The sequence below is a fragment of the Falco cherrug genome, chromosome 2, assembly GCF_023634085.1.
Source record: "Falco cherrug isolate bFalChe1 chromosome 2, bFalChe1.pri, whole genome shotgun sequence".
Lineage (NCBI taxonomy): Eukaryota > Metazoa > Chordata > Aves > Falconiformes > Falconidae > Falco > Falco cherrug.
The window spans coordinates 101,322,230-101,336,844 of NC_073698.1; the positions used below are offsets into that span (position 1 = coordinate 101,322,230).

Consider the following 14,615-nt stretch of genomic DNA (forward strand, 5'->3'; position numbering starts at 1 on the left):
ACAGTACTCACTCTGAGGCTGTTGATAAGATGCAAGATTCCCTGCATGCTGGGCTCTTCCTCTCAAATCTCAGTTTTCCCTCTTAGAGTTGCCATTCATTATAGTGGCCAAGACACTGCAGTCAAGGGCTGAACACTTGAGTGCACGGTACAACCAAGCTATGGCTTTACAGCCAGATTACATAAACTCCCCTACTTGTTAGTCAATGTTGGAAGCATGTGCCCTGTTCTCATAATAATGAGCTCAGATCGTTTCATATTTACACAAGCTGGCTTGCAGCCAGGCTCCGATCTCACAGCGTGTGCAGCAATTTACATTTGAATACTCATAATGCTTAATATTCTATATTGGTTGTTGATACTTGAAAACCTGCAAAGAACAGACCAGGCAACTACAGGCAGAGGGAAAGATTAGTTTTTTCAAAACACATTGCCCGTACTTGAGTGAAAGCTGGCAGTCCTCGACATAGCAATCACTCGCTAACCTCAGAAGAAATACGGATGCTTCATCTCGCCTTACACATACCATTGGACCATTCAATCAAGAACATTCACGCAGAAGACAAAACCACACTTGCTCCCAGGAGGAGTTTCATATTAATAATTTGTTTGATTTTTGTTCAAGAAGTGCTTCTTGCCTGCATTCTCTCTCTTTATGCATATTGTTAAGGCAGCCTTTTACTTTGACTCAGCAGGAGATCACGAGCTTTTGTGGGTAAATTACATTCATGGATAATGAGAAAGAGACTGTAATCACACACCTCAAAGAACTCTTAACTATCATACTTGGGTTTTGGAGGCAGTACAAATTACATAGGAGTGCTGAATTAGCTGGTGGAATTGCACTGTGTTTAAATACTTGGAGAAATCTTCAACTGGTTGAGCTCCACTGACTTCAAATAAACCATGTAAATCTGTACCAGCCGAAGACACGGTCTGAGAGATCATGTTCTTTTGTTTACATATGTAGAGCTAGATCTCAAAATATTTCAGTTCTTTATAAGATCTCAGACTTGCTGAGTGACTTTATGCAAGTCACTGTGCCTTCATGCTTTTTGTCTCTAAGTCGATGATAAGAAAAATGTAAGGCTTCTCCTCTGGGGTATTGCAATGTGTGCTGAAATGAGGGCAAAGAGAGACATATGGCTGCTTTTTTAGAATAATTACTGGTAGGTGCCACTCAGGGTAGCCACTGGCTTCTAAGTGAGCCCCAATGGAGTCGCTGGCCGTTGAAGATTTTTCTCCCTCTACCACCTGTCATCTGCTCATGCTTAACATTAGGCAGGAAAGTTAGTAAGGGGGTTTCTTCAAATCTATGTTCTTGTGGTTTAATACCAAAATAATAATTAGTTGCCAAGGAAGAAGCATTCTTTCCCTTTAGCAGTAAACCATAGCAATATAGCATCAATACAAACATATCTTAGAGTCAACCAATTAAAGTGCTTCAGAAAATTAGGTGTTAAAGCCAAGTATAACCACGAAAAGGAAAAGCTATAACAATATTAGTTAGGAGGCTGCCAAATACAAAGGTAACAACTACCTTTTAGGTGTATGAAATATTTTGGGACTGATAAGAGACCCTGTTCAAGTGACAATAAATACTCATTGCACAGAATGGTTAATTGCATAATTGCATATAATTTTTCAGGTCTAATTCGCCTGCAGGAGCTCATCAAAGCCCCTTCTAGATACAACATTAAAATCAAAATCCGCCAGCTGCCCTCTGGAAATAAAGATGCCAGGCCTTTACTCAAGGAGATGAAGAAGGGCAAGGAGTTCTACGTGATATTTGATTGCTCACATGAAACGGCAGCAGAAATCCTAAAGCAGGTAAGGGGGTGAAAAATCGTGACATGCATTTTGTACCCTGAAAGTTGTCAGCCTTTCTGGTTTTCATTTTCTGGGAAACACTGAAACCGAATGCTTTTGCCAGTTGGGCCATAGGCTTGTGAATACCAGGGACAGAAGCTGTTACAGAATGTGCAGCAGCTTCCTAACCTGAGCACTCCGTACGACTTCAGGGCTTCACAAAGCAGAGCCATAAGGACCAGCAGCAGTACTGATGTCTGAAGAGAAGCCCATAGATATCCCACAAAAGGAAATATGTATTTCTTTTTAATACTTCAAGTTCTGTTTGACATGGAAGTTTGTTGCATTTATTTTAGCTTCTCCTAGTTTAATCAACAGTTTTTATGTCTTTCCCATAAAAAATGAAAGAGCCCATTTTGGAGCGCTTAGGGAGCTGCTGACCTTAAGCTATTGCCTCCACAAAGGCTGCACATCAGGTCAGTGTTGGCTACAGTAACAACAGGGCATTAATCCACTGCAGACAAGAGCATAACTCTGCATTCACATCCCTATAACAAAGCAAGTTTTGGTCTGCTGGCACTGCCTCATTACACTTTAAACTCTGGAACAGCAAGAAGATGGAATGGAGACAGTATCAGAAGAAAAATGTATACTTTACAAGAGGAAGAGAGGCTATTGTTGCAAGGTTTGATATAGCCCTGACCTAAGCCTGAGAGTTGGACAGCCACACAAGGCAAGGGCAAACACCACAAAGCCTGATGTTAATGGGCTAGGACATTTTCAGGGGCACAGAGAGAGTGGTGTAAATTGGAATTTACTGTTGTCACTTGCGATGTATTTCAAGACAATCAAAGTCAAAAGCAGCAGCTCCTGCAGTTCATTGACCTATAGACAATAATACCAAGCAAGTAATACATTGTTAATGTCATTTCCCTTCTTGCTGTAATTGTAGGTATGAGGGGTTGTTGTTTTTACTGTCAGTCGGTCTGATGGGAAACCCATCTGATCCCAGAAGACCATCAGAGAGGTTCCACTGATCTAAATGCACAGATATGGGCTGTCCCATAAAGGTTAAAACCTATGCTTCTATCCCAGTATGTTTTGCTGGAATATTTAAGGTATGCAGAATAACATTCTGTATCAAAATAAGTAAAACAACTTACTGGATGCATTAGGCTGCGGAGCCTGGAACCACCCTCTCCAGACTGGAGAATCTTGGTCCTGTGAATACAGTTTTGCAGGATGGTGTCCTAAATCAGATGCACTACAGCTGAGAGCAGCACACAAGTTCCCATGAGCTGGTAGGGTTAGATTTACTGCTGTCAGGAAAGTTGGCATATACTAGATTTTAGGCTTTTTCTCAGTGCAAGTTAGATATTTATGCTACAGCAGAGTGAGATGCAGGCATGATGCTGGGAATGCAAGCAAAGAGTGAGGGGAGGGTGCACAGTCACGCGGCTGCTCTTCCGCATGATGGAGCGCGCTGTAGCAAGTGGCAGTAATTGGGCAGGGGGCTGGGCAGGAGGGCTGCTGTCCTCTCACTGTGCTGCCTGTAGGACTGTCCAAGAGCATTAAACCATGACAGCAGGAACAAGCTGCTCCAAAACGAGGTCTGTGGGGGAAGAGTTAAAATGACAACAAAAATTTTCAGGGATCTGCAAAAACAAAGTACAGATGTCTGGCACACTGCAGGAGGCACAAAGCTTCAAATATACAAGACTGAGTATGAAAAAAAAACCAAACACCAAAACCAAAACAAACCTTAGTGTCAAAAGCAGAAGAGGAGAAAGCGCTAAAAAATGCACTAAGACAGGGCAAAGTGGCAGAACAGTTTGTGTGGGAAATGGATCGGGGAGACAACCGACAAGCTGCAGATACTGATAATGCCCTCTGATGCCTTAAGAACTCAGAGCAAGATGGTGAATGGCAGTGTGGGAGAAAACAGGAAAATTAAGAGAGGTACACCTGTGGGTCAGAGCTGCAGGAAAAGAAGCAACATAAATATAGGCTAGAAAGAAAGGAAAAATGCCTTTTATGTAAGATAGCTCTGTGGCTGAACCTAGATGCTGGCAGCAGTAACTCAGGTGCTGAAGTTCCTCTCTGTCAAAGGCAGCTGTGAAATGTGGAGGTGTGGAGGGCTCTGAATTCACGTGGACTCATCTGATTGTAGGTTAGCTACATGAAGTACCACAGTTCACATTCTCATGACTGTATACACGTAATTTTACACTGAATGAAAACAAGACATTAAAGAGACTGCTATAGAAATTATTTTAAGAGAACTGCAATATTAGTAGAAAATGTTTTTGACTTTGTAAATGATCCAATAGATATTACAGGAACAATATATCATATCATTGTTAATTTATATAAGATTTATAACAGGAGTAGGAATCAGGGCTAACAGTCACCTAAACCTGTCCCCAAAGCAATAATTTCTTGTCTGCCTACTGTATTTACAATAACATAGTAGATGCTTAGTAGCCTATGCAGAAGATAAAGAAAGTGGGGACTTGTAGTGGGTTGGGGTTGCAGCAGGTATTTTAACAGATTAAAAATGCAACAGGGTCACACAGGAACATACCTACCATCGCTTATGCTCAGTTCCTGTGTCCTGTTCACCCCCCAGACCTGGACAAGTTTGCCCCAAAAGTTTTGCACAAGGGTCTGCATTTCCCCCCTCCAAGCCCAAGAGGGCCTCTGCACCAGGATCTGCTCCATCGCCTTTGGGTGATCCCCCAGCGCAGGTGGGCAGCATCCCTCACCTCCTCCAAGCCTTGCCTATGCTGGGAAAGAGGCAAAAGGCCACCTCTCACCTGCTCTGGGTGCATTTCCCTGCTGGGAGGCAGCCAGGCATACTGCCAGTAGCATTTGTGCTGCCAGCCTGCCTCTGAGCTGAAGGCACAGGCAGGGCAGAAAAGTTGATGCCCTTCTTCCAGCAGTGCCCACGCCACTGGGGCTGGCAGCAGCAGCAAGGGCTCTGCAAGCAGGGGCTGCTCGCACCAGCCCTAAGGGGGCACTGCCTGTTGCACAGCTTGTTACCCAGGAAGGGAAGGCAAGGGATGCCCAAAAGCTCTCTCTGGGAAGCAAAAGGATTAGCACATCCAGAATTATGTCCTGAAAGAGTCAGTATATAGAGCTGTGTTTGGGAATGCAGACCTACCTGACCTAGCCTCCTTACCGGGCTGTGGGATGAGGGGAGGTGACCTCCTCACTTGCCTCCTGCAGCCTTTTCTTTACAAAACAGCACAAAAGACAGATTTCTTCTCTTAAACAAGACTATCTTCTGCTTATTTATAGCTTTAACTAAAATACCATTAGGCCACACTTGTTTCTTGTGCAGAAGAAGAACAGGTGAATCAATAACCTAATTAAACAAAATACAAAGCCCACACACAGCTGAATAACCTATCCCCTAAACTCACGCATTTCCCTTCTCTCTGACATGCTGCAGAGAGCCAAGGCTTTCACAGTCCTGACCAGCTTAATGAGGTCTGGCCCTCTGCTCTGGCCCTCTCCCAGATCTGGAAGGAGCAAGAAGAAATTGTGATTATTAATTGCTGCCTTTCTCAATAGTCACTGTGAATTTTCTCTCCATATTCCCACATGAGGGTCAGTAACCTCATGCAACTGGTGCACAGTGGCTGAGGGAGTTTTCCAGCTCTGTTGCCTGTAACCAGGTAGCTACCCAAACTAGCAGTTCTGCTGCCCAAAGTGACCTGCTCCACAGGGAGCAAGATATTCTGAAATTACTTAAATTGGGAGGTTATGCCATCAGAGTTTCCAAACCAGACGTACCACACCAGCAGAGCTGATGGAAAATGTTGCAGCTGGTCTGTCACTCCCACAGTCTCCTTGAAAGTCTTGGCTGCTGGAGCTGTAAAGCTCGTGAAGACTGAACAAATCATCTGACAAGGAGTGAGATCTAGCAGAGAATTAGATGCCAAAACCAGGAGCTAAATGCAGCTGTGGCTTTTTAAGGCAAAATTGTGATCTCCAAAGTCTGCTCAGGATCTGTTGAAGCTCCTTAGGAACCTCCCTGTTTAACTTCAGCATTGCCTGTCCTGCTGTGCTCCAAGGGTGTCTAGCACCTCTGTCCTTCCTAAGCCTAGAACCAGTTATCCCTTAAAGAGCGTGAGATAGTAAGGCACCCTTCAAACTTGTCTAAGACTAGCAGGACTGAACCCTTTATACAAGGAAGCTGGAAGCACGTTCTTAAGGAAAAATCTGGTGTTTACAACATTTACCTGAAATATTTTGTGGACAGACATTTGGTGCTCTGTCTAGACTAGGTAAGAAATCCCACAAGTCAGTTAAATCTAGCTATTGCAAATTGCAATGTTTTATGTATGAATCTTCCAATATATCCTGCACATACTGTATTTCTTCTGATATTGTCTTTTTGTATGAGGAACTTAGTTCAAGAGGTTAAGTTGTTACGGTTAACCTTCAATTTATTTTGTTTAATACACCAATAGTTGACATAGCTTTTACTGCTAGGCAAACTTGTCTCATAAATTATGTTGCTACTAGCCTTAAATTATCTCCTCCTTCCTCCACACCTCTAAAATAAATTTTATGAAAATTACTGTATATATAATCAGATTGAGGACACTCACAGAGCATTTTATAAAGACTTCCATGGTCACTTTTACTACGTGACAGACATATAATTAATAATAAAATGAGATGTGAGATGGTGTCCACGCTGGAGTTTGAAAGGTAATGCTGCAGCCCTAGCTCCCTGGGATCTCTTCAGGAAGGAGAAGGATCCAGCCACAGCTGGCTGGGACCCTGGGCCAACACATTTGTCCTGTCCTATTGTTATGGCCCTTGCTTCCAGCTGGACACCAATACTATACTAGTGAAGTATTTACGGAATATATCTTGTTTCTCGACGTGGCTCGTGTCCATGTTGGAGGAACTCTATCTGTTCCAGCTGGACCACTGCTGTGACCGAGTGGGATGCAGATTTCCAGTAAGTGAAGTCATGTCCAAGTAAAGCTGTCCTCACAGGGTGCCCGGAAGCATTGCAAGCACGGTATAAGCCTTTTATCTTGAACACTTGAGAGGCAAGGAGGCGGAGGGGCTTTTGTTCTTTATGGTGTATCTTGCTAGAAAACAGTAGTGGTACTAATCCATTGAATAATGAAATGCATTCATTTAATGGTCATGGAATTAATTAGTAGCATGAGTGAGGAAAATGCAAAGTGAAAGCAAGCAAAGTGTTTGATGCAGTTCCCACTAATACGCTTCACCATCATTCCGGTTTCAGCCCACCTTGAAGGAAGACTGACACTAGTGAGTCTGACACTAAGTGAGGTGGTGATTTTTTTGATGGGCAAATGCAGGTTGGAGCTGGGATATGATGCAAGCCAGGAACAGAGCACCCAAAGAGATTTATAGACATCAGAGAGAATTTTTTTATCCAGCTTCTGTCGGCTTGCCATATACGACCACTGATACTTTTTCAGATTCACATTGCAGTTCATGACCCTCAGCTAAAAATGCAAAGCTACAAAAGACAAGGCCAAACCTTCCTATCTGAAATGGGTAGTTAGAGATGGAAGTCTCTTTCTTATTTGCCAAGATAATCCATAATCCTACCACATCTGAGTTTGGCTGAAGAACAGATTTTATGCATGGTAAAATGAGTAGGAGATCTACAAGGAGAAAGGAGAATATTTTAGCCTGGTTTCACTAATTTAAATTCATCTAAGTTCCACACTACTAAAAGCTGTTATTATTTAGCTAGAAATTTTATATCAGATGCATAATTATTTTAACAATTACATGCAAAGTTATTTAAATAGGAATGTGTAATGAAATCTCATTCCAGTTTCTTATGGGCAGCTATATGTAAATAAACCAGTCTTGCCTTCCCTTCTCTGTTCTGGGCTGCTGTGCTTATTTTCATCATTGGGGAGGACACTTGCTCTTTGGGAAGAGCCTTTGCAGCAGCTTTGCAAGGTACTTCAGAGGTGTCACAGCCTGAAAGGAGTCTTTGCTCCTAACAGGCTTTTATTATTTTCTCACTCCTGGTAGTTTCTAAAAGCTGCTTTTCCTGTATCTGCTGCACTGCAAACACGCAGCAGAAGATGACTCCTCACAACTCTCCTGTTTACACTAATAGGACACCCAAGTCATTGAGACTTGGGAGCCATTAGCCCTTTGGGGTCTCTAACATGATACTCAGCATTCCTTTTGATTTAACTTGTCTTTATCTCCTGGTTTCCTAATACCATCCTTCAGAATGGTGATTTGTTACTGTCCTTAAATCGTCATTCACTGGGAATTTTATTTAGCTACCATGTTACCCTAAAACACAAATAAGTTATTGTTGCAAAGTCTTTACAATCCATGAATGAAAAGTACCCTATTTAGGTCAATCTACAGATCTAACCCACATGTCACAGTGATGTATAAGTGCTATATAACTGTTAACCAATTAGCATCCTTAATGACTGTTAGATGGGAGGACAACCAGTTAAGGCTGTTCTTGTAACCAATGCTAAGTGAGAGGGTAGATCCCAGCCTGGGACAGATCCAACACCAACTCTTATTCCTTAACCAAACAAGGACACTATTAATGTGTGCATGCACTTACAAGCTCCCTTCTAGCTGTCTGTATCTTCGTATCTTAATGAGTCATTGTTAATATAGAAAATACAAAAATGACACATTGATTAAGCTTTCCTGGACTGCTGCAATATTTTATTTGGAAGAATTTCAGCAAACATCTCTCATGGAGCCCTTGGGTGCAGGGTCCTTGGCAAATCCATGGCACCCTTCCAGCAATTGCCATTGTGAAACTGTGTCTTGGTTATGGCAGCTAACATTGCTGCCTGAACCTCACTTTTTACATGCAGTTGCCTTTGATTTTCAGGGGGTTTGGTTCTGGGTTTTTTTCCAAAGACAATCCTGTAGCATGGCTTTTGAAATCATTATTATTCACAGGTATGTCCGTGTCCTTCCAGCTCTGTTTATAGCACATTACTTAGGAATCAATATTCTCATAAAAAGTTTTAATACAAAATGTGTTCAGGAGGCAAACACTCTTCTCAGGATACTACCCTTGGATTTGCGAGGAAAGTAATAACTGGGCTACTTTGGATTAACTACCAGGTTACCCAGTAACAGTGTAGCTGCAGCAGCACGAGCTAGGTAATGCTTCCCAAAGATCCAGGCTAGACACTTTATAATCATTCTAGTTAATGTATCTGTCTAGTTAATGTGAAATTGTATTTTAAGGCATTATATGGCTTAGCACTGTCCTGGTTCCCCATTGTCTTAGTATTTCTGTGCAGGCAGATTGGAGTTTATAGTTTCTGATAACAGAAGTGCAGTCAGTTGATGTCAGCTCTTCTATCTCATGCTAGAATTAAAACTATGATGAATCACTAATTTAAATCTTGGTATCTGCACTATTTACACTTACCAGTATAAACCTGCTTTCATGCTAATGTAACACCATGGACTAACTGCAAAATTCCTGTAGAGGACCAAATAAATTCAGGCATACAGAGGATTACTGGGAAACCACATTTATTTAACCTAGCTGCTGGTCTGCACCCAGTATGAAGCCATTGAGTTACTTCAGTACAGTTTCAGCTCGGAAGAGACCTGCATCATAAAAATCCTGACTGGCACCTCCTTCCCATAGCAGGGACCGCAGACACAGAAACCCAATGGCTCCAGGGAGCAGAACTGAGTCCAGCCCAGTCAGCTGGGAAACACAGTATGCAAAAGCTTCCACTGATGCTACCATATATCACTCTCTGTTTGTAAATAGGGAAGGAACATCAGTCTCCAGGATTGCTAGATTGCTCATTTCTACAGGTAATAATATAATGTAAGAAATGGAATAGAAGAGGATTAATACAATAGGAAATACAAAAGGCAATTTTGACATGTAAATTCAGTGGAGCATTTCAATAAATTACTTGCCTTCTGGCTTAATTTTTAGTGGCTGGAAATAGATGGGTTGTTTGTGATTAACACTGAGCTGTGTTTAGTATCTGCTACAGCTTAGAAAGATCAGATTCTTTCCTTTTTTAGGTGAGGCGTTGCCGTACACAATCACACAACTGATTTTCAGAAGCTTTTGCCATGAAAGGGAATTTTGGCAAACGAATCACACTGTTTCCCCCTGTTTTTCAAACAGCTCTTCAGGCTCTGCTAAAAGAGTTCTAAAATGCCATTAAAAGCAGATGCTTACGTGACTGTGGTCCAGACTAAATAACATTTAACCTTTGTCTGTGTTACTGTCATGATAAAAAATTCTTCAGTAGTTTCCTAGCTCATAATTACTCCTCCCACGATCCCAGACAGGGCAAAAAGCCTGCATCGTGAAAATAGCGAACATGGACACAGCGACAAGAATAGGTGATACTGGGATGAAACTGTAGAACAGGGGTCCTCAAACTATGGCCCGCAGGCTGGATACGGCCCCCGCAGGGTCCTCAGTCCGGCCCCCGGTATTTACAGACCCCCCTGTCCCCCCCACCGGGGGCTGGGGGGGGAAACCAAGCAGCCGCAGATGACAGCCTGCCACTGCATCCGCGCGCCGGCCCCCTGGTTAAAAAGTTTGAGGAGCCCTGTGTAGAGCATCCTGCTATACACCATCAGGGGTGTTTTATGCAAGCATTTCCAATGATTTTTGGAGTGGTGCTGATGGAAAAAACACATCCCTCTAGAAGTTTCCTGCAATGTGAGGGCTGGAAAAAAAAATTTCATCCTTTTCCACCCAAGGTGGCCAGTCAGTATGCATTTAAATGCCATCCTTACCTTGCAGACCTTCAAAAGGTCTAACTCTAGAAAATTAATCCAGACCAGAAATCCTTTTGTACTAGTTGTTTTGACAACCTCCTGCAGACCTGCATTCCCCAGGTGGGGAAAAAAGGCATTTATACAAGCTTTTTGTTTTTCTTGTTTACTTCAGTAAGCACTCACAGAGTGTCTTGTTCTCACTTGGCAATGCAGAATAAAAACACCTGCATCTTAGCACTTTTCCCTACAAATTCTGTTGTCTGCTAGTAAATTCCTTTTTAACACTTCTAAACCACAGACTAAAGAATTTCACTTTTTAAAAAATCAGCTTCTCATTATCACTAGTAATTTTTCTTCTCCCAGAGGTTTTGCAATCTTTAATCTCTTTGCTGAGCAGAGATGATAAACATAATTTAAATACAACAGAGTATCTTTTACTCCTAAGAAAAATGTGGGTTTTATTGTAATTGAGTTTTCATGACCTGTAATGTGTTGTTCCAGATTAACCCGTACTTTTCAAAAGACAGTGGAGTACACTGAAAGCATCCAAAGTAAAGTATATTCACCTTCCAATCTCTTTCAACAGATTCTTTCCATGGGAATGATGACCGAATACTACCACTACTTTTTTACAACACTGGTAAGGAACAGTAAAGATTTGGGAGTGAATTTTGTCTGTTGCAGAAAAGACAATTAAAATTCCTGCTTTTTCTGGGACATCTTTGTTGCCATTATTCAAGGAAACCTCTTGAGAATGAGTGCTGACACTCCTTAGTAATATCAGGACTCACAATTTTGTGAGAAAGCTGTTTTGCAGTATCTGTGGGACTAGCTAAAACTTCAATACAATGAAAATTAATTTCAGTAGTGTGTTTAAGGAGGAGCTGTCGGTACCGGTGGATCAGAGTGAAAAAAATGGCTTTACAATGGAGCATGAGGTCAAACACCATAGGTGGTGCAATTTGTCACTAAATGCTTCGTTTACTTATAAAATCACTTGGTGGTTATATATAAAAAACCAAACCAAACAAAACAACCCTACGTTTTCTTTTATGGAACAAATCTATAAATACTTATTTCACTACATACTTCCTATATTTTAACTTATATCCTATATATAACTATAACTCAATCCATGTTCAAGGTATATTTGTGTTGTAGACTAGAAAGACAGAAAAGAACCAATATTGCTAGAACAGTCCTAGAGGACTGCATTATACCATTGTGCATCATTTTATTCTTAATTTTCTTTCCATATAAAATTTTATGTGGAAATGAAAAATTGTTTTTAATCCAATAGTCAATTCATTAGTGAGAAAAGACTCTTCTAGCTACTCTCTAGAAGCAGTAGCTTGAAATAGTTCTCTTTGAGGCCATTCTAACAACAAGAAAAATGTGAAAATTTAGGATTCACTGTGGAACTTAGAGTTTTATGCAATAAACAATCTAACATAAAACGGTAACCACCAACAACAATATGCATGAGCTAGTATAGAGCACATATTAGAACAAGCAATAAGCAGTGCTGGTGTGTCTCAACATGCTATTGTAAATCTTTACATTTTGATGGTTACTGTGGTAGTAAACCACGACCAACACGTTTGTCATTTTACTTGCCTGCTGGGATCAGCAAAAAGTTGTTTTGGAAAACAGCCTTCAGGCTTTGAGAAGCAGTTATCATGTTTCTCCTGCCTGATAAATACAGCTGTGGAGTGTGGCACACAATGATATAATTTAGAATACCCGTTATTTTCCTGCCCTGTAAACAGTGAGCACTGAAGCGCATGGACTTACTGTGCACTGGCCTGACATGTCCATTAGCCGTACTGCCAGCAAGTCACCTGAAGGAGGCAAGGCAGGAGAAAAATGGGATTCATAAGTAGTAAAAGTGTATCGCTTTCGACATCTCTTGGAATTTTCCTTCCCCGAGTTGAGAAATAAGCTTGACATTGGCCAGCTAATTCCTCACGTTGGTTTGTTAGAGCTGTAACGCTGTAAGAGGACTGCTATAAACTACAATTAGATACTGCTGTGCAGGTTGGTTGCAAAATAGTGTTGTTGCAGGGAACTGATTTTAATGTTCCAAAAAGCAGATATGCAGTTTGTCATAAATTTCACTCGGCTCTGGTTTATTCAGATTTATAACTGAAGCAGTCATGACTGGGCTTTTAGGGCAAGCAGAGCGTTCTCAGGAAAAAAAACAAACCCCAACACTCGAGCTTTGAATTGAAAATCAAATACAATGTCAGCCTAATTTTGCTTTAAAAATACTACATCTGGTTTTGTTTGTTTTCTTAATGGTGATTTAGGATCTATTTGCATTAGACCTGGAACCATACAGATACAGCGGAGTAAATATGACAGGGTTTCGCCTGCTCAACATTGAGAACCCGCAAGTTTCATCGGTCATTGAGAAGTGGTCAATGGAGCGTCTGCAGGCACCACCAAAACCAGAGACTGGCCTCCTCGATGGCATGATGACAGTAAGTGCACAACCACGATGATGCTGGGGTTTCCACAGCACGCTTTGCAGTGCTTTTCTAGCAGATGCGAACTGATCCCTTTGCCGCTTTACTTTACAGTGCAAATGCTGAGGCAGCATCCCCAAAGCAGACTTTTACCCGCTTCTACACAGAATGGCATTTGCCCCTGTTGTACTCATCTGTGTGACAAACCACTTCCAGGCAGCTCTAGAGATGGGTGACAATTCTTTGTCACAGTGCCATCCGGCTAACATCATTCATCTTATTGTTGTCAAATGTATATACTGCTGCCTCATTTCTTTAATAATGTCCTGCATGGAGTGAAGAACATCATAGGAAATAAAAACTTTCAGAGCAGGTATATGATTTATAAGCTGCAAGGAAAGATATTGTACATGTGGACAGGTAATAGTATTTTTAAATTGGAAAAGTGCCCTTTCTTTTCATTTCCAGCATCTACAGCAGCTCTGGCTTATAAAATACAATTTAAAGATAAATGAAAGGTATCATCAAGCCAGGAAATTAGGATTTCCTCCCTACCACTCCCCCAAGAAGTAAAGAAAAGAATAGGAACAATTACGTGGATAGTGTGACTCCATTCAGTTTTGCAGGGTGAAGAGTTGCCATCTTTTTGCAATATAAGATAATGTATCTTATGTACTGAATGGAGTTTGAAGTGATATGAAATAGGCTTTATTGCAGATTATTGCAGGGGAAATCTTGAAACATCTAACATCCTGAAGAGAAATGCATTATGTGTGCTATCTCTAGCATTTTAAAAAACAATGTTGCTCATTTGGGCAGTGCCATTGTGCTCATTCATATGCAAAGCAGGGGAGAAAGCTGTCCCTGGGAACTTCTGATGTGAATATGCAAGACCTGCAAGGGTAACTATTCACACACAGCTGTTCACCTGCATTCACTCAACTGTAAAACTCAGAAAAGCAAAGTTCTTACTAGACTCTTATGCTCTCCTTTGTATCTCTGACTCTCATCCTCTCCTTTGCATATCTATAATTTCTTGGTGTCCTTGATGCTCTGAAACAGCAGGAGCACCAAGACAAGCATCTTCCTGGTGAATCATTTAAATATTCATAGCAAGTTCTGCTTATTCCGTTTGATAGAGAGCTGCAATACTGCTATATTTCATTAGACAATAAGGCTATGACAAGCTGCACAGTATGAGGAGTTCAGGATTACATGTCCTATTGTTAATTTAGGATTTCTCCCTTATGGTTCATGCTATAGTGTTTGCCCTGATGTCAGCTTGTGGCAAGTCACAGGGCATGACCAAGACAGTTTTGAATTCATGTCCCACTTTATGCCCAAACTGCACACAGAGGTGTAGTTGTTTGAATGAGATCTTTGGGTTTCTTATAGAATATGAAAATGAGAAAAGCAAGTTCCAGGGCTAACTCTTTGTCCCTTTCTTCTTATGCACAAGTGCAGACGTCAATATAAGGCAGTTTCAGAAACTGAGGTGACCTTTTATTCCTCCATGCAAAGCCAAGTCCTAAAACAGAACAACAGTGAGGGGAGAAATAACAGGCTGAGG

At 41.4% G+C, this 14,615-nt stretch overlaps 1 protein-coding gene across 4 annotated transcripts in view; it reads left to right on the plus strand.

The window, feature by feature from the left end:
- The window catches only part of GRIK1 (glutamate ionotropic receptor kainate type subunit 1), a 174,457-nt gene that overhangs the window by 101,633 nt on the left and 58,209 nt on the right, over positions 1–14,615 (plus strand). For all 4 annotated transcript variants that reach the window (XM_055702713.1, XM_055702711.1, XM_055702712.1 and 1 more), the window contains exons 4-6: positions 1,648–1,829; positions 11,164–11,217; positions 12,887–13,060. In XM_055702713.1, coding sequence (XP_055558688.1) covers positions 1,648–1,829; positions 11,164–11,217; positions 12,887–13,060 — 410 coding nt within the window. The remainder of the gene's footprint in view (positions 1–1,647; positions 1,830–11,163; positions 11,218–12,886; positions 13,061–14,615) is intronic.